General features: G+C 37.2%; 1 protein-coding gene across 2 annotated transcripts in view; it reads left to right on the top strand.

Moving 5' to 3' along the window:
- Positions 1 to 5784: 5784 nt before the first annotated feature.
- The window catches only part of THADA (THADA armadillo repeat containing), a 170468-nt gene continuing 152556 nt past the window's right edge, over positions 5785 to 23696 (top strand). Inside the window, exons 1-15 of one of the 2 annotated variants that reach the window (XM_085315841.1) lie at positions 5785 to 5885; positions 7000 to 7096; positions 8893 to 8987; positions 9407 to 9537; positions 12602 to 12750; positions 12911 to 12943; positions 13912 to 13960; positions 14891 to 15081; positions 15944 to 16038; positions 16813 to 17033; positions 17943 to 18634; positions 19283 to 19434; positions 19577 to 19732; positions 21476 to 21598; positions 22593 to 22716. In XM_085315841.1, the coding sequence (XP_085171967.1) occupies positions 7021 to 7096; positions 8893 to 8987; positions 9407 to 9537; positions 12602 to 12750; positions 12911 to 12943; positions 13912 to 13960; positions 14891 to 15081; positions 15944 to 16038; positions 16813 to 17033; positions 17943 to 18634; positions 19283 to 19434; positions 19577 to 19732; positions 21476 to 21598; positions 22593 to 22716 (2287 nt within the window). In that variant the 5' untranslated portion in view covers positions 5785 to 5885; positions 7000 to 7020. The remainder of the gene's footprint in view (positions 5886 to 6999; positions 7097 to 8892; positions 8988 to 9406; positions 9538 to 12601; positions 12751 to 12910; positions 12944 to 13911; positions 13961 to 14890; positions 15082 to 15943; positions 16039 to 16812; positions 17034 to 17942; positions 18635 to 19282; positions 19435 to 19576; positions 19733 to 21475; positions 21599 to 22592; positions 22717 to 23696) is intronic. The other variant, XM_085315840.1, reaches the window with a different exon arrangement.

Here is a 23696-nt window from a genome sequence, read left to right as displayed (position 1 = left end):
CGAGGCGGCGGCTGCGGCCGCTGGCGGGGCCGCGGCACCCGCCTGGGGGCCGCTTTCCCCCCGCGGGAGCAGAGCCCCCCTTCCCCCCGCGAGGGAGGCTGGCGCGATGAGCAGGGCGCTGGCGCTGGGCGGTGTCCGTGGGGCCGGCAGGTAGCGCGGAGCCGGCGGCCGCCCCTCGAGCGCTGGTCCCCGGGGAGGAGGGCGAGTGGCGCCGGTGGGCCGGGGCCTGAGCCGCTGCCGCCAGCCTGTGAGCCGCTGGGCTCTGCCGAGGGCAAGGACGGTGTCCTGCTCGCTGCTCCCTCCCTTCACGCCAGCTTCTTAGATTTTTCTGTGGACAGGGTATTTTTGCAGGCTTCCTCAGTGCGTGTTTCTGGAGAGGAGACTGAGTTGGAAGAAATACCCTTTCATCTTGAATTCGTCACTTCTAGCATTAGGATTTAGTGCTATTTAAATTTCTTATTTTGGCAGGTCCTTTGTCATGTATAAAGTCGAGGCTGGGACCTGTGCAGTTACTGGGACACTTGCTGCGATACTCTGGGATGAACATGTCTCGCATAGCTTTCTTCTCCAACAGGGAACAACTCACTTCGCGTTTTAATAGCAAAACGGGTAAACTAGCAGGTGCAGGTGCTCATGAGTCATGTTACTAACAGACACTTCATCCCCTCAGGCTGAAAAGAGTCATGAGTACATCTTGGTTAATCAGTGATCAGAAGTCTCTTTTTCTAAATGCTACTTGAAGTTTAAAAGAGTAGCTGGAAAAAGTAATCAGTATATTGCTTGTCTGACAGATTCAGGAATCTTCCTCACACATTCACGTGGACTGGAATGTAGGAAATATCTTTTATTTAGATTATGATTTAGAAAGCCAAAATGTTTTACAGAATCTTCTGGTGCATAAATAAACCACACTGTACCATATTTATTCTTCATTTTTTTTCTAATGTGCTCTAGTGTGTACTCTAATTTTTCTAATGTGCAGAATCTTTTTTTTTTCTAATGTGCAGAGTAAACTACTCTTTCACAATGATGTGTCAGTAAAATTGCAGTTTTCCAGTTTGGAAAAAAAAAAGTCTAAAAGCTCAAATATTCCCTACCTGCCTAAACCTACAATTTCATTTTTTCCTATTCTGTTCACTGTAGCCTTCAATTTTCCACTTGCTTGCAGTGCTGTTAAAAGTATTCAAGCAACTTCACAGAATCCGATTCATACACTAGTACTTTCCTAAGTATCTCATGCATTTTTAAAATACAAATCACTGAAATTTTATTAAAAGTGTGCTTACAGGTAGAGTAAGGAAATTACTTTTCTACCTAGTATAACATCTTTTGTGCTTTCTGTATAGAATGTTCAGATTACATTAAAAACAAATGCACTGAGAATATAGTTTAAGATTTAGCTAAAAGAATAAAAACCATTATTCTGTTCCGAATTAATTCTATACAGAATGATTTAAGATTGGTATTTAGTGACAACTTCTGTTTGCTTTGTGACAACATATTGTTTGCTTTGAGCAGTGTCATATTCTCTTTATGTATGCCCAACATTGCAGAGAGCATTTGAATTCAGAATGCATTGAGCTAAGGAAGACTGAAGACTACGTGAGTGACGTGCTTAGACCGCAAGAGGGAGAGAGCAAAGACTGTTCACTAAATGAGTGTTTCTTTCTGTTTGATTTGTGGATTAACGTTTTCTTTGGCTTCAGACAATAAGAATATTCTGCAGCCATAGACCTCTCAATTTTGGTAGGTAAAGAGGCATGAAAAAGTACCCTAGAAGAAGGAATACTGATCTTCAGGATTTTCTGTGAACTTGTTGTATATATATTGTATGTATATATGTTGTGTAGATGTGGCTAGAATCTGCATTCATTTACTTAAAGGAATAAAATTACTAGCAGAGCAATTAACTAGCAGAACATACAGAGCAAAATTAAGTATTAGGCTATAGTGGAAATACAGTCTTGTTTTGTAGTTAGAATGTAGTGGGAAAGTTAGAAATCTTTAAGACAGAAATGAGGTAGGTAGAAAAATACACAAGTGCAGTCTCATGAAGAGATACATTTCTCATTGCTGTTGTCACTAATGGAAGCTACAAGTGACAATGAATCAGAGATGTAATCTTGCAGATGTGCAGAAATATGCCGAAAATACCGATGCTACAGAGTATATCAAAGCAAATATTACGTCAAAGCAAGTATTAGCAAATCATAAGTCCAGATATTTGCATCCTGGAATGACCATCTCTATTAGCTGGATCATTATGTAAGCCAGACTAAATAAAAAACACACCACGGAGCCATTAATAGTATTGTATGAGCATTTCTCAAAGAATAGATGTTGTGTGAAGATGCATATTTTATATGGTTGTATTGTTCATAATGTGACTTTAATGGAGTAAGTAAGTTCCACGTTTCTGGTTTTCTTGATAATACCTCATTCTGAAGTACTATGATTGCTACATTTCAAAACACCTGATCTAAATTGTGAAAGATGTAGTATGCAGACCCTGAGAACTTTACAAGCTCTGTTTCAGAGATGTCTTGAGTTATGATCAACCCTGCACTAGAATGTAATTTTTTTGTTTTGTTCTTATGAGACTTTCATGAGCATGTAGAACGAGATTCTGGCATGCTGGATCAGAATGTTTTAACTGTCATGACAAGTTGAGCTTTTTCTGGTTCTCTCACATAGGTGAACATGTGGACTGTTTAAGTTTAGATTTTTTAGACTTGTATTATGCCTACAATTAGCAAATATATTCCAAAAGGCTTCTTGCAATTCTAAAACCTTAGACAGAGAAGGTCTTACATAAGATCATTTTGTGTGTAGATTCTTTTAAGGATCATTTATATATTTTAGACTTTCAATAGGGCAAAAATCCTACAATATTGTCATGCTAGTAATAATATAGTAATATAGAGAAAATATATTCTTCAATTACTGTTAGACTTATTTAAAAAGTACCATTTGATCTTTCTTGACAAAAACAGCTTTAGAGGTTTTGTTTAAGTGGAAGAAGGGGAGAGAGAAACATAATTCCTCTTCACTCATGTTATTACCATGATGTGTCATATAATGTTGCTCTTTGAAGGCTGTAGCTTGTATTTCAGTGGTGGAAAAATGTAATCTTATCTAAATAGCCTGTAGTATTTGTACAGTGTTTTGAGACCTTTGAATGAAAGACTCCAGTTATTAGTAAGGGCTTTTGCTACGTGAGGAAAATACAGTTTATGAGAAAGTTCATGGCTTCCCTTTGAAAACAGAAACTCTTTTTAATTGTTTGGCGCCACAGAGTGGTAAAATTCTATATTGCTCTAAATAATCAATTTCTGTAAGAGTTTTAAAATGATAATGGGATCATACCGTTGTTAAATGAACTTAGAAAATACTCTACAAGTCCAATATGTTGGATGTAGACATCAGTTCAAGAAGATTAAAGGTTTAAACTTAAAATTTCCAACAGAGTTAGCTGAAATATTTCCTTTGAGATGAATTTGTATTGGTAGGTGTTGATTTGTCAGATCTGTAGAGTCTGTGAACAGAAATCCAGCAGGCTCAGAAAAACTCATGATTAATTGCAGAAACATGTTTGGACTTCACAGAAAAATGACAGTATCAGATCAGACCAAGGGTCCATTTAGCATGGTATCTGGACTCTTGACTGTCAATTGTTAATGATTGTTTCAATTTATGCCCCTTAATTTCTGCTCTTGAAGAGATAGTGAAAAATGATTTAGGAGTTTATTCCATACTCCCTCTCGGTAGTCTTTCTTTGAGAGCGAAGAGTCTCTTTAACAAAAAAGTTGTTCTGTGCCTTTGGTAATTCTTACCTGCCTCATACTTTTGGCAGTCCTACTATATGACTATATAAAAAGACTAAAGTATAGTAATGAATACTGCACACAGCATTCAAGTTGCAGGTAGATTTATACAGTGATGTAATGATGTTTTTATTTTTTTTTTCTTCCTAGCAGTTTCTAATAATCTGATTGGTTTTGGATCACTGCAAGATCTGTGGCTTTAGGGCACACAGCAGGGAACAGTGGAGCCAAGACATCAGTAATTCAAACATCTGTTGCTCTTTGCCAGCAGAACAGAAATTATAAAAACAGTGTGATTTATCTTTTCAAGGAGTTGAGCCTAAATTACCCATGCCTGGTTAGCTGCTCAGTGATACGGGTATGTTTGAAGCATCTATGCTACATGTTGCACTTTTGTACAGAAGTATGTGAGCTAGTTCTAAATAAATTATTTCGGTTACTGGAGACTTGGAGCTCTTGGGAATCAGAGCAGTTAAACTGTTTTGCATCCTCCTGTTTCATTTCTTGAGATCACTCTTTGCTTTACTGAGATAATTCTTTGCTCCTAAGTGTAGATTCTTCAAGCCTAGCAGTGATGCTTCCTCTAACAGAAAAAACTCTGGGGAGAGTAAAGCAAAACTTCTTTGAAAGCAGGAAGTTGCTGGAAGGTTGTCCCTTGAAGGATAGAAAATAAGTTGGAATTTGTGTAGCTGAAGTCCTAAATGGGGAATTGGGGAACATGGGGGAGGAGGATCCAGTTGAATGTGAAAATCGTAAAAAGAGGATGGCTGAGGAGGCCTGAAAAACAGAGGGGGTCATGGGGGTTGAGCATAATAAACTGAAGACGTAGTTTTTAGCCTTTTGGAGACTCTGCTTACCCTAAATGAGGGTGCATGTCTGATTAGGCTAGAGGGCTAAATCACATATATGTGAGGGATCACTGAATCCCTGCTGGAGCAGAAGCAGCATTTTAATTAGGTCACTGTGATACATAGTACCAAATAGTGGTGTGAGTGTCCCAGAAACTGCTGAAGAGAAAACGGGGGGAAAATAAACCAACCAAGACAAAAAAAAATTATTTTCTGTGCATTTGGATGTGGATAAACCTTTCCCAATTCCTTCGGCCGTTACTTTGTCAGAAAGTGGCAAATAGACTGTTACTGGCTGTAGGCACTTTGGGTTGTTATGAATGTTACTGGTAGGTAGAAGTTGAGGAATATTTCTGTTTTTTTTTTCTTTCTCTTTTCCATGCTAAAATGTTGTTTTTCTTAAGTTTTCATGACTACTATGGTATTCTGGCATTTTACAATAACCACTTTTTGAGTAAGTGCAAGATTTCTCCTTTGCTAGATAAAACTTAGGGCTTGGGGAAAGACCATCTCCGTTTCAAATTATGTACCTGTTCCTTAAATTATATTCAGGTAGGAGTCAGATACAGGTATTGTGAAAGGCATGTCATATAGATGGAAAAATCTGAAAAAAAATCTGTTCTGGCTAAAAACTGAATGCTTGTATGCCAAAATGACTCTTTTTTTTAGTTAATTATTTTGCACTTTAAGACAATTTAGGGGTGCTGATTGAAAGACTGTTGTAATAGATGAGGAAATACCATGAAGAGAAACTTAAGGACGCTTTTCAGACAGAGTTTACTGGATTTTTTACAAAGCATTTGTTCAGACTTTTTTCTACCTTTTTGGCGGGGGTGGTGGAATGATTCTTGTCTAGGGAAACCTGCTCAGTGCTGTATGCTGGAGCAGGGTTTCAGTCGTCTGTTTCTGGACGTCAGCGCTTGTGGAGCGACGCCTCCCTCGCAGCTGCTGGGCGCAGCGAGGCCGCACCGCACGTTCGGCTGCGAAGCGGCGGAGGGGGCTCCGGCGCGGAGCGGGGGGCGTAGCCCGCCGCCCTGCGCGGGCGGGAGCGCTGCCGCCGGGAACGCCAGCCGCGGGAGGCGGCGCTACGAGACACTAAGGCCGCCATCGGCGGCGGCAGCGAGGGGCGGGGCGGCTCGGCGGCTCCCGGCCCGCTCCGGGGCGACACGTGGTGCCGGCGGGCGGGCCGGGAAGCCGAGGGCCGCAGCCGCGGGTGAGGCTCCGCGTGGGGCGGCCGGGCCGGGCCGGGCCGGGGGTGCCGTGGGGGCGGCGGGAGGGAGCCGGCCGCCTGCGCGCGCGCTCTGCCGGGCGCCTGCGGGCCGCGGCGGTTGTGGCCGTTGGGAGCCGTTGGGGCTGCGGCGGCGCCGCCGCCTGGCGGGGCGGAGCGCGCCCTCGAGAGACCCCCGAAAGGCGCTTTCCTCCTCGTTGCTGTAGCTCCGTACGTGCTTTAGATACCAAACGGCTGGAAGGAGGGCGTGCTTTAGTCACGCTTGCAGCTGCGCGGCGTTCTCCAGCGGGAAGGGAGCGCTGCTGCTGCTGCGCACATGTGCTGCCTGCTCCAAAGGGCCGCCTGGCCCTTCGGCGCGCCGTGACCCTGCCGGACGGGCAGCTGAGGCCAGCCTCTTCGCCTCTGGTACCTGCTGTGGTGCCATTTCTGCTGGTTGGGGAAAGGGCTGAGGCCACCTGTGAAGCCAGCCTTGGATTTTACTTTCTGATTGCTATCAGCTTGGGCTAGATACTGAAGACAGGCTGTAGTCCACGTTGCATTTCCATTAACTTAAGAAAAGTAACTTGCTATTTGTAACATCTCTTACAGCAAATGCAAAAACTTTGGATATGCTAAAAAATGCTTTACCTCGTAGTTTTACGTTAATACAGGTTAGATAAGTTTCAAACAGTAGAGCAAGTGAAACAGGCCAACTGAAGTTTAGTAGTGTAATTCCAATGCGTCCAAGTGTTATTTTCAAATCGTGATCCAGGGTCATGTCGTAGTTTATGTAACAATTGAAGTAAAAGCTCCAGTTTGTCATTCATCCCACAGATCTTGAAATCATGTTTTCTCTTTATTCCTTATTGTTCTGTGAAGCCTTGGTGAATTTTGGACAAAATGCGTGAAATTGTTGAAGATGCTGAAATGGAAGTGAGTGACTGTCGTGTTTAAAAAAAGTAATAATTGCACAGATAACAGAATAAATATTATTTCAGGACAGTAGAAAGGCCATTATCATAGGAAATATTTGTAATTATGGTTTTAAATGGTACGTACATGTATGTGTGTATATATATATATATACTATATATCTATATTTTTTTTATGTCTTGAGCAGGTATCACTTAATCGTCCAAAAATGGTTTTAAAGAAGAAAAAAGAAATTCACGTTGATGCATTCTTTCTTAATAGTCGGCAGCTTGAAAAACTTCAGGGTAAGTAGTAGTATTATTTTTTTCCCGAAATAATCTTATAATCTTTGGCAATTTCTCTTTCTGTTAATAGAATCTCTTTGAGTAGCTACTGAAATATTTTTTTCTTATTATGTTTTGTTATTGATGTTTTATCTGTGATATTTTGGAGGGGTCTTTTTGTGTTTTTTTTTGGGGGGGGGGTGGGTAATGACGTCTGTCTTTGGCAGAATTCAAGGATTTTAGATCGTGGTTGTCTTTAGCCTGAAAGTCCTTGCAGATATATAAATAAGTGGTAATCCAAGTGTTAACCTTAGTATGTGGGATAATACTGAACTTCTGTTTTTCTCTTTATTGTACTTGTTATCTTTTCATATGTGGTTGTGATGACATCACTCAAAAGTGAATGGCTGTTCTAGGGCCATGAAAGAAAATGCTAGAGACTCTTCAAATGTGTTAGGGGGAAATCAGGAGTCTAAAGTAGTAATGAAATCCAATACATGAGTGTCTTTTGCCTGTCTTTGTTTTCTGTAGTTTACCTGATTTAAAGACAAAACAAATGTGTTTTACATTGCTTTTTGTTTTCTGATATAAATTTCCAATGATATTTATTTTTAAAAAAACAAACTTCAAAACTAGTGATAAAGGAGATGAGTCAGGAACTCGGAGTTAGATGAGAATGAATGATTTGACCCTTTGTGGTTGGATCTGATGTCATCTAGTTTAATGTTTCTGGCGATAAGCAAAACCAGTCTCAATTTTTGAGTTATCTTTAGTAGGCAGGTAGGAGAAAATTCTGGGTTTCATTTTGAATTCAGTTAGTTTAGCCTTGAGTTACGAAGTATGTGGTTGTATGACTCTTTGGAAGTCTAGTGATTGACTACATAACTCAGGGATCTTTGTATCTCACGGAGGTGAAAAGCTCAGCAGAAAATCTGTATCGGAATCATTTTTTAAATTAAACGGCAGGAGTTTTGCTTTTTCTGTCAGTCTTGGTCTCTTTGAAGAAAACAATATGATGTTAGGACGTGTGTTTTTCTGAGAATCTGCTTCTCGTTGTCCTTCTCCTGCAATCTTTGGACAAGACTTATGTATTCTTTCTCTTAAAAGTACCTGAGAAGAACAGGCCACTAATAGCTTTCTGACCTGCCATACTTGGCCTTAAGTCTGTTTTCCAGTCAGAGGAGCAAACCAGTGCAGCAGTGTGTTATTGCACTTCTCTTTGCAGGATTGAAGCACTGATGAATTTTAAGACATGTAAAGTTTTAGAATCGGCTACATTTCAATTTTGTCTGCATAGCTTTTTAAAGTGGTGCCAGAGATGTGTTTTTTCTTTCTTTTCTGTTTTGCTTGGTTTTGTTTATATAGGGTTTTGTTTAGTAGTTGGTAATTTGGTTTGGTTTAATTGCAATTTCTCTATTAATCCTTTTTTTATGATAGATGAACTTCATAAACATAAAACTAGCTTCAAGTTAGATGTTTATGAAGTTACATGTTTTCAAGACTTTCTATGTAATCTCAATCTCTAGAAACAGGTCCTCATGTGGAAGATGAGGCCTACTATTATGATGCATGTTGCTTTATTTTTCTTAATTCCTATGAAAACTTACTTTTTTTGTTCAGTGTAGAGCTTGATTAGATTACATTTGGTGTATATACACTGTCTTATAAATACAAGATATTTTTAATAAGACTTAAAGGTTTGTGGTAGTTTTACTGCAGCGGGCAAAAGTGAAGAATTAAGCAGTGATTCCTTATTATAAATTCTATATTGATTATTCTGATTCCTTTCTAAAATGAGATTCTTTTTCCAAATGTAGCATTTATAGAGTCTGAAGAGCAAAATCTGGCATCTCTGCTTCTGCACTGTGCCCAGCTGAGCAATGGCATCCAGCAGATTCAGTGTATTAAACAGGTAAGATTTCACCGGTGTGAATTAGTGTGATTTCTTGGAATGAACAGTACATCATGTACACTGTTAATGGGACATAATTGTTTTAAACATTAGTGGCACCCAAGAAAAAGCAGTTGATACTGCAGCAGGTACGTTAAGTTGAAATGTAGTTCTAGTAGTAAATTATAGCGAGAGTTACTGTTATTGAGAATAAGTGTGCACAGCATCTCCTGTAAGCAAATGATACGATGTTTCCAGTTTTTCATGTGCTTGGTTTTCTTGGCAGACATTTTTTGCAACTTTATTCAAGTATCTGAAACTAAGGATATCATAAGCAGGGAACAAATTTGCCTCATATAGTTGGATAAAAGGGAATTCTAGCTCTGTTACTGATGAGGGTATGTGCAGTTTTTGTTGATACTGTGTTCTGTTGGTTATAGATTTTGCCTTTGGTGAAGAAGATGGATCAGAACTCTGCATGTGATCCCATGGTTAAAGCTTGTTTGGATATTTTGGGAGAGATATATTTTTCACTGGGCATGAAGAATCCCTTGAAAAAAGTACTAGCAAGGTAATAAGATAATAAGCTTTTATTTTTTTAAGTGCTCTCCTTATCTAGTATTAGATGAAACTGGAACAGACATCACTAATTTATTGCGCACTTCAAATTGCTGTCGTTTAATTACTGAGATCTAGTGTTACTAATATGTAGATAAGTATTTTTTTTCTTTCCTGCTTTGTTAAAACTCTTTTAAGTGCATCATTGGTTAAAATCTTTACAGTGAAGTGTTATTTTGATCCATTTCATTATTTGAGAAACAAAACTATATTATTATCGCTTGTGAGTTTTAATATAGACTATTGGAGTGGAAACTTAAAATACTTCTGTTTACAAAAAGTTTCAACTTCGACAATGTAAAGGTAAAGAGAAGACAGTTCAGAGGAAGCATGGTTAAACTTTGATTTCTTGTCCTTATTTCTCTTGTGATTAAATTTTTCTTTTGCAAAAATTCATTACTATATTTCTTTTGTGGCCTTTTTACAGCCTTAATATTTTTAAGATCCATTGGCTTAATTGTCTGTCTTTCTATATCCAAAAACACCTATGTCCCACTGAGAGTGGCAGGGCTTCAGTCCTGTATCTGGTTTAATGGCAGTCAGTGTTTATCACCTCTTTGAGATAGTTTTTCCTAGCTGTGAAAGTAGGACCTGAGCGCTTACTTAAAACGAAATGCATTTGGTAGCTGCTCTTTCATGCTAGTGGAAAACTAGCTGCATCCTGCTCTTGCTCTTCTGGCCTCTTGTGGCACTTTCTATCTCAGCTTGATATGTATGAATCTTTTAGAACGTTACTTCAAAAACTGAGATGGGCTTAAGGGAGCAAGTCTGCAGAGTTATCAGGTGTGTGGCTAGAGAGAAGCTTACTTTTTAAATTTTTATTAAGGGTAGGCCAAAACATCAAGGAGTTTCTGGGTAGGAAGATAGATGTAACAGAAAAAAAATGTATACAGGAAACAGAAATGTTTTAGGATTCAAGAGTAAAGAATATTAGAATGTAGGTTGATCTACGTTTCACGTGTTACTGTAATCTAAAATTTTGTCCTTGATGTAGACATTGTATCAAAGGTGCATGAAAACTTTTCCTTTCATTTTTTTCCTCAGTTAACTCATTAAAATTATTTCAAAAGGAAATTCGGGAAAATCTTCATCAGTAAGAAAATCCTGGATTTTTAAATTTAATTTGCTTTCTGTTGTTATTTATTTCTGTTATTGGATTCCTTGAAAGGAATCCAAGCCAGATAAGGGCTTACAATGGAAAAACTAGTATATGTATACTTTTTCCTTTAAAATATTTAATCTTCTTTCTGATGCTAGAATTCATTTTTCATAGTCTTAGATAAGCAGAGATGTCACAGAGTAAATATTATGCAGTGTGATTGGAGTTTGAATTCAGGAGGAGGAAACCTGTGAGAGGTTCAGCCTATTAACTTTTATACAGCTCTTATCAACAAAATCAAGATAAACAGACAAACTAAGACTTTGTACAAACAGAGGCACAGTGTTAAGACTGACTGGATGATGAAGAGTTGAGAATTACTTCGGATTCCAATGGCAAATGATGATTCCGTTTCATTAGACCATTTTTCGCTGCTTATATAGAGTAAAACAGCATCCCCAACATGTGAGGAATTGGCTAGCTTGCCATATAGGAGATGAAGCACTGTAATACTTAACCTGTGAAATAAAATCTTAGTTATTATTCTGACCTGTAATCTTCAATGTAAGAAAATAATATGATCAACAAAAAGACTGCTTTTTGAGATGTGAAAATTGTCTTCATTTTACTGCTTGTTTTTGCTTGTAATTTGATTGTTGCAGTATTTTTGTCTCTTTTTTAATTGATGCAAAGTGTAGATACTGTTAATCTTGAAGTCTTCCCCATTGTCAAACTGTATGAAGAGCAAGTAATTTGTTTTTCTATCCTGTTTTTTGAATTCAACCTTCTTGTATTCCTGTTTTCCCATAAAATACTATTTTTGAGGAAGAACGAAACAGCAGTGTTTTCAGCGAATGGAACTACTAAGTTATTGCTTATAGGCAAACTATTTTCAGAGACAACTAGAACACTGGGAATGCAAAAGAAGTCAGGAGATTGTTCATCCTAGTTCCGTGTATAAGTGACACTGTAATGAGGCACAGTCAAGTTCCCAAATCTTAAAATCCAGGGAAGGTTTGAGGAAAGGACTTACCCAGAGATGTTACTTCACAGATAGAAAAGTGAGATAGCTCATTCCCTCTGCAACTTTTTGCTCCAGTAAACTAAATCCTTATAAAGCATTGCATTTCGAGAGCGTCAAAGATGAATAAAATCTCCTCAAGCTGCATTAGCTTTTAATTAGTCATGTGCCGTTTAAGTAAATATACTGCATATAGGGAATGGGTACTTGAGTCCCTCCAAAAAAACACAGGGAAGCTATTACTTTATTTTCATTAGCCATTTCAGGGATTATTTCTACAGGGATTCGGGATTATTATTGTGCCTCGGGTTTTTTCATCATCAAGTCTCAAGTTAGCTAATCTCTTAGGATGAGCCAGTTTAAGCATGATGTCAGTGTTTGAAATATGAAACACTCCTTCAGCTTTTTTGAAATCTGATCTCTCATAGTAGAGCATTTCACTGTTTCCTGAACTAATAGAGTGCTTTTAAAAAAATATATAAAAAGAATGAAGCCGAGAGTGTGTATTTTGGGATGAGAAGGAATATAGAACGTAGTAACAAAGGAGATTTCCAAGTAGCTTTATGTCCTGCAAGTGTTCTAGAAGAGATAGAAAAAAACATCTGGATATTTTTGGAACTTTATTGTGTGTACTTTGAAGACTACAGATTTAATTTTCAGACCATGAAACCAAAAAGGGATGCTAGTAAAATACAGTGTCATAGTGGATCTTTTGGGACAACTTGTCAGTGTAATTGTAAAATAGCATTTGGTCACACCATAAGGAGAGTGCTACTCTCTTCATGTAGGAACCAACATCTGTCTATTAGTGGAACATTAATTGGCGCTGGCATTAATCGAGTGGATATTTAACCTTCAGTTTGAGATAACTGATCATGATCTTTCTTACTCTTGTAGTTCTCTAAATGGTCTTCCTGAACAGTTCATGACAGAAGCTGTAAAAAGCTTTGTGTGCTGCCTTAGAGAAGAACTGAAAACCACAGACGTTTACTTGTATAGAAAAGTATTGGACAGCCTTGCTTCTTGTATGGAAGACTTCAGCCTAGGTATGATGACACAGAGTATATTGTCTTTTGTTTAAACTTACTGAATTCTTTTGTCATCTAGGTGCAGTATCTAATACTAGTGATGACATATTTTTCCATAGAAGATGAACAGATTCGTTAGCAAGTATGCACTAGTAAAAATGTGTTTTCTCTCCTCTAGGTAAAGCAAGCATTAAGAACCTATTCAAAGAAGGTAAGGTTATATTTATAAAAAAAAATTGGGCTTGTTTTAGTTTTTTGGAGGGAGAAGTAGTGTGAGGTAGGCATAAAGTATTAAAATCTGCCAGATCTGATGTCTTGCTTGTTCATTTTCAATAACTTGTACCCTCACATAGTTAGCACTGTAAACAATATTTGAAGGCTGTTTTGTTTGAGTTTTGAAAGTGTTCTTTTTTTGTTCTACTTAATGTAATTAAGTGACTTTTCTTTTTTTTTTTAATCATGAATTTTCTCTTGGTTTGTACCTTTAATATTCAGAGGTGAGCTTTGCTTTACTGAAAAGCCAAAGGTACAAATCTTAAAAAGTACTAATGAGTGATTCTTAAAGGGCTGTTGCTGCTACTTCATGTGATCCATCCTCTGCTATATGCTCCGTACTGGGATTGAATGTGATAGCACTAAACTATTAACAACTATTCTTGCCTGGAGCAAGCCAAGATCTGCTGTGATATGTATTTTATTTGGCAATAATTTTGCAGAAATCTGATCTACTACTAAAACAGTTTACTGAATCCTGCTGATTCAGAGTCACTTACTGAATCTGTCTGGAAGTTATGTGGTAGCTTGACGTTTTGTGCCCTCAGAATGAAGATGAAGTTCACAGGTTCCTGTGGATGTTTTCATTGCTGCTTATTGTAAGGTTCTGTCTTCCAGCTTTTTGTTGAAGAACCAGAACTCTCAATACCTCACAGGATTAGGCTGAGTGGGTTGGAAACTCTTACTTTGTATCAGACTATTGCAAAACAACTTGAGAATTTGATTTATCATTGCTTCTCTGAGTCTCTACTGAAATTTCAATTTAATTTGTTTATGGAGTGAAAGAAACACCACTATACAGATAACTTTTCGTTATGTCTGGGCGTGTTTGTGCTTCTGTGATTGCTTTGTTGGAATTTCTCTGTTCTGCTTCTCTGAAATATATATCATAATTATTTTCACTAGTTCTTCAGTTTCTGCAGAAGTCTCTGCTTGACATACAGGAAGAAAACAGGCAAGTGAATTCACTATAAGCTGTACTTTATCTGTTTTCATTACTTTCTTGCAAGAAAAATAACTACGGAATTTCACTTTGATTGTCAGGTATTCATGAAAGATAATGTATTTTTAGAGTGATACATTCTTTAATTGTGAAAGATGCTGACGAATTTCTTATTGGACAAATAATGGTATTAAGAGAGGAAAGGAAAAAAATGTAAAGGTCGTTATATCTAAAACATTGATGCTGTCTTAGAGTTAAAACTTTTAAGGGAGGTCTTTGAATTACAGTTCTACTATTTGAACTGTGACTGAGCACTGTAATTGATACATTTGCTAAAATTCAGGTACCAAGTAATATTGTTCCAGTTTTCTAAGTGTCTTAGTACTGATCGTCTGAAAAGACTCACCCCATCATAATTTAATATTTTGAAGTTTTCCAGCATTGTGTAAAGTGTAGACTCTTCACCCTAGTCTCTTACCAAATACCAAAGGGAGAAGGGTGCTTCATGGAGTGTTTCGTATTTTGAAAATCCACATGTTTGTGTCTGTCTTCACATTAGAAGAAAATTGAATCATAGAAATATGGTTTGCACTTGGAGGAACTCTTTGAGAAAGTGAGAAAGGACCGGCACTGTGTTCAGTCCATAATCTTTAGTTTCTGGAAGAGTTCATCTCTGTACAGGCAGAATGAAATGGGTGAAGAGATTGTCATGGGAACCTACAGAAACTGTAGTAGAATTTGTCATTATTTTTGTTAGCTTCATTTTAAAACATTATGCTTGAGTTTGCTTCTTGTTTTTCCTCTAGCTACGTATCTGGTCAATTCAAGCCGTAAGTTAGTTTTTACTGTTAATTCTATCTGAAGCTGGCAAAATGTGGTTTTCTGGGGATCATAAGAAGGATAGTTTTACTTTCTCTGTGTGTATGTGTATTTTATTTCCAGAAAGAACAGTGGAAATCGTATTGTTCAGACTCAGCTGATGCATGATTTGTTGGTGGCCATTAAAGTTTCAATGATGCTTGTACAGAAATTACAAGAAAATATTAAGGGAAGTCTTTGGAAAAATCCTGATGCTTTTATTTGGCCAAATATGTGTAGTTTACTGAAAAGCTCCACAAACTTCCTAGTGGATGGTAAGATTAGTAATTTTCAAAAAAAAATTTTTTTTTTATTCAGTAGTTTTTACTCTCTTCTTAGTAAACACAGCTTTGGATTGGTAGGATACTGAGGCTAAAAACAGACCACTTGGACATAGATACTGCTGATCATGAACTAAATAGGTTATTTGGTTGCTACTTTCTCGTTCATATCCGGTTAATCAATATGATCAAACCGAAAGGAAAGAAGTCTGATAGGATTTGGAGAGCTGACACCCTTATTTAATCTTTATTCTTTATATGTACGTTGAAAAACTTTTATCTTAAATGGAAGTTGAACTGCTGAGGTTGATGGGAGTAGGAATAGGTCCTTTGGTAAGCTATGATTTGTAGATCATAATTTTGGAGTGTAGTTCTAACTTTTCCACTTGTTATCTGTTATAACAAGATAAATAAATCCTATTGCTAATACTTTAAAAACTAGCAGAAGACTTTTGAGACTTGCCAAGTGCCTGCATTTACCAAAAGTTTATATGTATGAATTATGCTCTCAGAACTACTTGTTGGTGTTTTATAATTAACTATGTTTATTTCCTATACAGATACTATTTTTGTACAGTAGGGTTTGATATAAACATGAATAAGTTCTGGCACAGTGTACGTTTTCTGACTGTGCAGTTCTGTATTTTCCATCTGTCAAAAGATGGTAATAGTTTCCTATTATGCTAGAGTACAAACTTGTTAATGCTTGTGATCCATTCGGATGCTACAGATACATGACTGTATAACCACAAGTAGTCAAGGGAAATTAAATACCATCTTTATAATTTTGATATATAGTTTCTAGCGCACAATGCTTGCTGCACTTCAATGGAAAATGTCTTTCTCTGCCATACAGAAACTCTCCTACAGACTGTTCGGACTACCTCAGGACTGGCCTTCATTCTCTTTACTAAAGCTATGTATGGGCCACCTGAAGAGTTACCTTCCTTGGTAAGTGTATTTCTCCTCTTAAGGCTATGAAATATCTTAGTGTTATTAACTAGTAAGATTAAGCTGTTAATGCTCCAAGATCTTCTTGCAGTTTTACCTTTGCATGTTCTTTTCACTTATTAAGTAGCCTCTACATACTAAAATCCGTATACCCTCCTCAGTCCTTAGGCGATACCAAAGTCATGTAAGTAACAAAGAAATCAGGTAAGAGGATGCTGCAGCACCGAAACTTCCCCCAAGGAATTTTGCTTGTAACCTCTGCCATGGGTACTTATTACCTCACTTTTAAAGTTGATGGGAGGAGGCTCTGTCCTCTCAACCCTTTTACAGACACTTAGGGTGTAGTTAGTAACGTGTAAAATTTTTAGTTGTCCATATCTGAGCTAGTGACTTAACTGCTCTGTGAAGTTGGGTACTTCTGAAATAGGGTTCATACAAATGGGATAGGTTGTGTACAAAGCAGGCTTTTCTAAAGCGTGGTCCCCTACTAGGTATAAATGGGACTTGCAAGGACATGATTCTCACTTCTAGTGTCATTTAGAGGATTTGTTAGTCCAGATAGGAGGGCCACCAACCTCTGTATGAGGCTTTTGTTGGTGTGTAAACCCTTCGTTCTCTTCTTACTGAAATAGCAAGACAAAATTTTTAAATTTTATAAGAAAAAAACAAGTTCTGAGAAATGTGTTCAGATCTTCTAAAATATGCAGTTAGGCATGGTGTAGCTTTTTTTTCCTGTGCTAAGATACTGTAACATATTTTATTTTGCTATTACAGGTCAGTGATTTGCTTCTTGGATCAGTGAAACATACAGGCATACCAGCATGGTTTGTGAGTAACTGTGGGATTCTCTGTACGGAAGAACTCTCTGACTCAGTCCTCCTCTTTCTTTGTCATGGTGCACTGGCTATGCTGGAATGGAAGACTGGCAGTATGGGTGAAAATGGAGAGAAGCTATTACTAGATGTTGTATCAGTCTTGTTGTCTTTGAGTTCAGAGTAAGTCTGTGCTTTGATTCTATTTTCTTTACTTTTTTAAAAAATATATTTTGTATGTATGTTTGCATGGCTTACATAGTGTAGTAAAGCTTTGATATTTTCAGTGTGGTAAGTCTAGTTTGTAACACATCTTAGAATTATTTATAGTATCTTTAAAAAAATAGAGAAGTTTCAAAATAAAATGTCTTGATATTGCATACATAATTTTAAGTGACAGCTTTCTGTTGTATGCTAAAATGAAATACTATATTTCTAACATAAATGGAATTAGGTTTCCATCTTTTTGGGGTTAGGGTATATCAGAATTGGTTGCTATGTAGGCTGATAAAACTGTGGACTCAGGACATGACCTCTTCTGCTCTCTGAAGTACAGAAGACAAAAGTGTTCCAATGAATGGAATACTTGAAGTGAGATTAATTTTGGGGGGTTAGAAGCTTTGACTGCTCACATATGATAGGCCATCTGATCTATGGGAAAGGAGATTAAAACATGGCGTGTATACAATTCAATCCCTTTTCATGTCTCGGAAGTCACTTCTAAAAAGACAGGTTTGTGATTTTGTGTTTGCACACAGAATTCTCTATGTTTTTATGTAGCAATGAAAAAACTTGCCTTATCTTCAAGAGCAGTGCAATCACTATTAACTTGTCAGGTGATTTATTTAGGTGGTTTTAATTGTGGCCTATTAACAGCAGGTCAGGTGGCCGGACATAGAATTTGCAACATCACTCACGTTGTATATTAGATTTGTTGTTTTCAATGTATGATTAGTTTCCTTACCTGTTTCAGTGTAAGATAAACTAATGTGATGATTAATCGTTTTGAAATAGGTACTAAGTATATGATAACAGTGACAAATGGAAATAATAGATTTATTTATTTTTTATTTTTGCTTATTCTTTTAAAAGGTTAAAAGAATCCAGTATGGCAACATCTTTGTCTAGAATCCTTGCTATTTGGACTAATTCAGCGCTAGATGCCCTTGTTTCATGCTCTCCAAATCTAAAAGTCACTCTTAATGGGAACTCACACATAACTGGGAAGTTGCTGGAGTATGTTTACACGCACTGGGAACATCCCTTGGATGCTGTTAGACACCAAACCAAATTGATATTCAAGAATCTTCTTCGGATACACCGAGCCACCATTACTGGATCTGATGAAAAATCAGATCCATTCTTTGCAGGGTTGACAAAGAGTTTACTAAGTTTGGAATGGCATGTGAAAGGGAAATATGCTTCTCTTGGCTGTCTTGTAGAGTGTTTGGGCACTGAAAATATATTACAGTTGGACCGAACAATTCCAGTGCAAATCTTGGATGTGATGAATGATCAATCTCTTGCGCCCTATGCTAGTGATCTTTTGGAAACCATGTTTATAAATCATAAAGTCCATCTTACCACAAGTTTTCAAGAAAGCAGCTGGATTGACCAGTGGCATGACACCTGGGTTTCTCCTCTTCTTTTAATACTGTGTGAAGGGAGCCATGACCAGACTACTTATGTAATAGATTACTATTTACCGAAATTACTAAAATGTAGCCCTGACAGCTTGAACTATATGATTAAAATTCTTCAGGCTTCTATTGATGCTAATCTTGGTAAGGAAATAAATGTATTTGTAGTTGCAGTGATTAAAAGAAAAGAAGCAACCTGAGAAATCTAATTTTTGATTTATTGTTCTTGTAAGGGTTAATTTGAGAGAGGAAATCCACAGGTTTATTGATCACTACGAGTGTTTCAAGGTGGAATTCATTGTAATAATGAGTGTCTTTGGGCCATGGGGAGAAAATAGGTACTATTCTGTAGGTGCCTAATTGTTTGTTTTCTTTATTTACCAATCTTTGGTTATTTTTTTCTTTTAAGCTATTTTTGTCTTGCATGTTTCTAACACGGCACAAATCCAAGAACACATGTCTATAGATTTTTTTTTTCTAATATGTGGATACAAGATTTATGCTTCTCATGTAGTTTTTGACATAGTTCAGGGTAATCGTCAAATAATGGCTTGTGAGACACCACAGGGACTCTTTTTCCTTATGGTGCACTCAAAAAGCCTTTTGTGAACCAGGCAATTTAGAACTAGTTAAGTTTATGATAGACTGTTTCTTTTGGGATTTGTAGGGGTAGAGGGAAAGAGGAGGAGGAAGGGTAATGCATTGGAAATATGTGGAGTTTTTGCCAAGCATTGCAGTTATAGTCTGATTAATATAATAAACAGAGTGCTAATTATTGTTTCTTCACTAAAGGCTCTCGCAGTACCAGAGGAGCTCTTGGAGCACTGATGGCATGCCTAAGAACAGCAAGGTCTCACGGACACCTGGAACTTTCCAGTATCATGAGCAATGGTCTTGTATCATCTGAATGTATAAAGCAGGGTCTAGTTCATCAACACAGTCAGGTATAGAGACAAAAATATTTTTATATCTTCAAATTGGAAGAATTGTTTAAATCCTAAATACTGCTTCAGCCTCATTTGAAAACATAAATGTATTTATAGGTGTCTGTAACTCTTTCATGATTAACATCTGAATATTTTTCAGGTTTGCATCGATGCTTTAGGCTTACTTTGTGAAACCCATCGTAGCACGGAAATAGTGTCTGTGGAAGAAATGCAACTAATTCAATTTTTTATTACTTACAACTTGAATAGCCAGTCTCCTTCAGTGAGGCAGCAGATGTGTTCTTTACTGAGAAAGGTAATTTAAAAATATAAACAAACTGTTTCATGTGCTTACTTTTTTCAGTTGTGCAGCATTTTTAAAAATCTTCTTATACTACTTATGCTGTGAAGTCTTTTATCCAAAAGAGTAGAATTTCTTGGACCAGGACTGTGTTGCATTTATTATGCAGCTGAATGATCGTAAGTCATCCCAGACAAGGATGACTTTAAAAAAAAAAAAAAAATAATGGACACAATTTGATCATGAGTGGCAGTGAGTGTTACTTTACCTATCAGTGTATGTTTAACTAACGGTAAGTGTAATGCAATATGACCTAAACAATGAACATTATAATGCCATTATTATGGACCGAGAATATTTTTACTTACTTACCATCGATCAGGCAGATTAAGTCACTTAATCAACCTCAGTAATCTGACTGGGAAGACGAGGCAGAGGAATATAAGGAAACACTTGTGGTCAACATGATGTGGTTTTACTGCTAGAGCAGTTGCCTTGCCATCATCAGTTCTGGCACTTTGGTAAAGGAGAACTTTAAGATGCTATTTGTAAAAGGAGATTTTTAAGTGTTTATGGGGATCTGCTCTAAAGCACGAATGAGGCAATGAGAAAAGACATGTATAGGAAATTTACCATGTAGACATGAGATTAGTATGCTTGGCCTGCTAGAGGAGGTGACGAACTAAGAAGGACTTTAAAAGTGAAGATCAGCAGTTTCAATTGGGATTTTTACAAAATAGGCAATCCATAGAGGTGTTCAGGAAAAAGCAGAAGGTCAATTAAAGAAATAGGTTAAGAGAGTGGTTTATGTATTAGTATTTTGCATGCACATAAGCAGTGCAAAAATGTCCAGGCCAACCAAGAAGATGTTGCTGCAGAAGCTTGCTTTTGATAATGTTGGCTCTGTGCTTGGTTAGAAAGATGAGGAGATCATATGATGAAAAGGACAGGAGAAACGAGATAGGGACTTAGTATGGACTGATTTGAACAAATGGCTCTTTAATGATGGAAGAACTGACTTGTGAGTATCTGTTAATTGAAAGACTTTGAGGCCAAGGAAGTTTGCAAGGATTGAATGTGTCAATGTTGTAGAAGCTGCCAGGATCACTGTTGGGAGATTGTGGAAGGAGAATGTGAGTAGGATGAAGAAATCATGTATACACAAAGAACATTTTTGGAAGATATTAGTAAATGAGAGCGATGTGGTGGAGAAAATAATTAGTTGGAGAGCTAGCAGGGGAAAATGAGGGAATAAGCTTGGCAGAAACAAAAGAGCAGAAGCTGAACTCTTTCCACTCTTGCCTGATGCAGAGCAGGGGAACATTATATTAGAGGAAACTTCATAAGAAAGGAAATAACATTAGTGGGGAATAACAGAGCGGAGGAAGGCACTCCTGAGGTGAATCAAGCTCTCTGTAAGAGACACTGAAGTTATAAAAAGAATGTACATTAATTGATTTTTTTTTTGATGGAAGGAGCTGAAAATGAGGTAGGACAGAAAAGATTAGGTATGAATTTAAGGAGGATGATAGATGTAGGAGGTGTGGAGAGAAGGGGAAGAGTGGTCCTGAGAGATGGGGAGTAAAATACTCAGACTTGTTTGAAGTTGAGAGGAGGATCAATTCTGTATTACGCTGCATGCACACCTTCTAAAAGCTGCAAGCAGTAAGATCTGGAAATCAGGCTGAAAATCCCCCTTTCCCTAATTTAACTTTCAGTGACTCTTGTATCAGCTGTGTTTTGCTTGTGTTTTAAAAGTTATTTTGTAGGATACAAGAAAGTTCCCAGATGCTTTATAAATTGCAGCAAAATAAAACCAAGCAAGAGTTACTTGAAGATTCAACTAAGTGGGATCCTGCAGGAATTTTGCAGCAATATAAAGTAAGTAAATATAAACTGAGTTAGACTGCTAGAGATATAGATGATTGCAGAATAAGAGGTATGATGGCCTTTCTGAAAGGTAGCTAATTATTCTTGAAAACACCTGGTATGTGTCCGCAAAGACACATGCCAGTCTGGTATGTGAAAGATCTGTAGTGTCTGCTTTAGCAAATAGTGCAGTGCAGAAGGAGCATCTTGTTAAGCAAAAGAGGGCTGAGGATCCAGTGTCCACCCTGAATGTGCTTGTGGGGGTTAGTTTGGACTAACTGTAGTCTGATCTCGTGAACTGAGTACCCATTAGTATTTAAAGGGTATCTTTTAAGTTTAATTTTATTCAGAAGCAGTCAAGCCTATCTGCTGAGGGACTGCTCCATGATGTGAACCGATGTGGCAATAAGTGAAGATAACTGCAGATGTGCAACCAAAATGCTCTCCTGATTCAAATCAAAATCTTAATGTGAATGTCTTGTTAGCTGCGAGCAGTTCAGTGGTAATTAGTAAGTTTTAAATGGTATGGTTTACTTGGGCTTGAAAGAAAGGTCTCTTGAGCATCAGCCTTCTGCTAGTTCTCTAAAACACTAGGAGAATGAATGGCAGAGCTTTGGCACAAAGTTTTTAGGTGAAGAATTCTTTTGTATTTGTCCTCCTTTTTACCTTTTTAAGTCCCATGTAATCATTTTCTTGTGTTGCGCAATTTTTCTCTTCTGCTTTACTTGCTCAACTACTTTTCTAGGTTTTAATGAGACAGCAGTCTTGTTAGTGGTGAAACTGCTTTAAGGAAAAAAAATCCTTGAATCTTTAAGAAACAAGAAACTTGTCAATACCACAGAGGTAGTTCTCTGGTTCCTCCAAAATTATGATCTTACAATTCACTTTGCTGCATAACACTTCAAAGCAGTATATCCTGAATTCAATTTCTAAAAAAAAAAAAAAAAAATTGGTTTGTAGGGCAGCAAACAAACTGTTTTAATATATCTTTTATGATATTCTTCAGGTTTTCATGTCATCTGTATGTGACAGACTCTTTGAAGCACTGTTTCCTGGTTCATCCCATGCAACCAGATTTTCTACCTTAACTATTTTAGGATCAGTAGCAGAAATATTTTCTGGTCAAAAAGGTGAGAGACCTAATTTATAGGGTATAGTTTATGCAAACTAGTTAGTCTTTGCCAAAGTAAAATAGTTATCTTAATACTTGATTTCTGTGGCGTTTCCTGTATTGCTTTCGTTTTGTCTGAGGAAGGAATAATACGTTTCAGTAGAAAATGACATTTTGAAATTAATGGAAGTATTAATGACCTGATTAATATAGCTTTCATAAATTGGGTGGTTCTTGCCTACAGTCTGTGTTTGTTCAACACCCAACTTTCAATCATTTTTTCTTACAAAGAAATTTTTTGGACAAGATTTAATATATTTAATATCTTCATTCCTTTTTTCTGACTGCTTGATAATGTGTATTTTAAAGTGATATGACTGTAAAAACTGTTAATTAAAAAGACTTGCTTATTTTCACAATGTTATATACTAAGTAAAGAATACCTTAATTAGAAGATCTCTTATGTTCTGCTGCTGCTGTTAACCTTTCTCTGCAATGTTAGTACAACCTCAATTCAAGAAGTGATCATTACAGGAACCTGCCTTGAAGTATTAATGGTTTTACTAACTTTTACATGTATATTTTATGACCAACATAAAAGCATGTTTTCTGTCTTAAATTGTAATATTTTTAGAAGAAAAGAGTCGTGTAAACTAAAACTTGATTTTGAGATCAAGAAGAAAATGGATTCTCATTTCTTGATGCATCTGCTTTTCCCAACCCCCTTGATTAAACTATGAATACATTCATTTCATTTTTGAGTTTGTGGTGTATTGCTGCTGTTTATTTAAAAAAAACAGTTTCCTGGCACTAGGAATTGTATATAGCAGCTTTATGGTTTCAGAGGCCTGACATTATTTTTGAAAGTAAGACTTAGCTGCTGTTGCTCTCTGCACTGGAAGGTAGTGTACTTGTTTACATCTTAAAATTTCCGGCTTTTTCATAGTATTAGGTCCATCCCCTAAAATTAAGACTTCCTTAAAGCTAATTAAAAAAAAA

The sequence above is a fragment of the Rhea americana genome, unplaced genomic scaffold (genome assembly GCF_003343005.1).
Source record: "Rhea americana isolate MKP2758 unplaced genomic scaffold, rheAme1 scaffold_44, whole genome shotgun sequence".
Taxonomy (NCBI): Eukaryota; Metazoa; Chordata; class Aves; order Rheiformes; family Rheidae; genus Rhea; species Rhea americana.
This window is presented reverse-complemented; position numbering and strand designations above follow the sequence as displayed.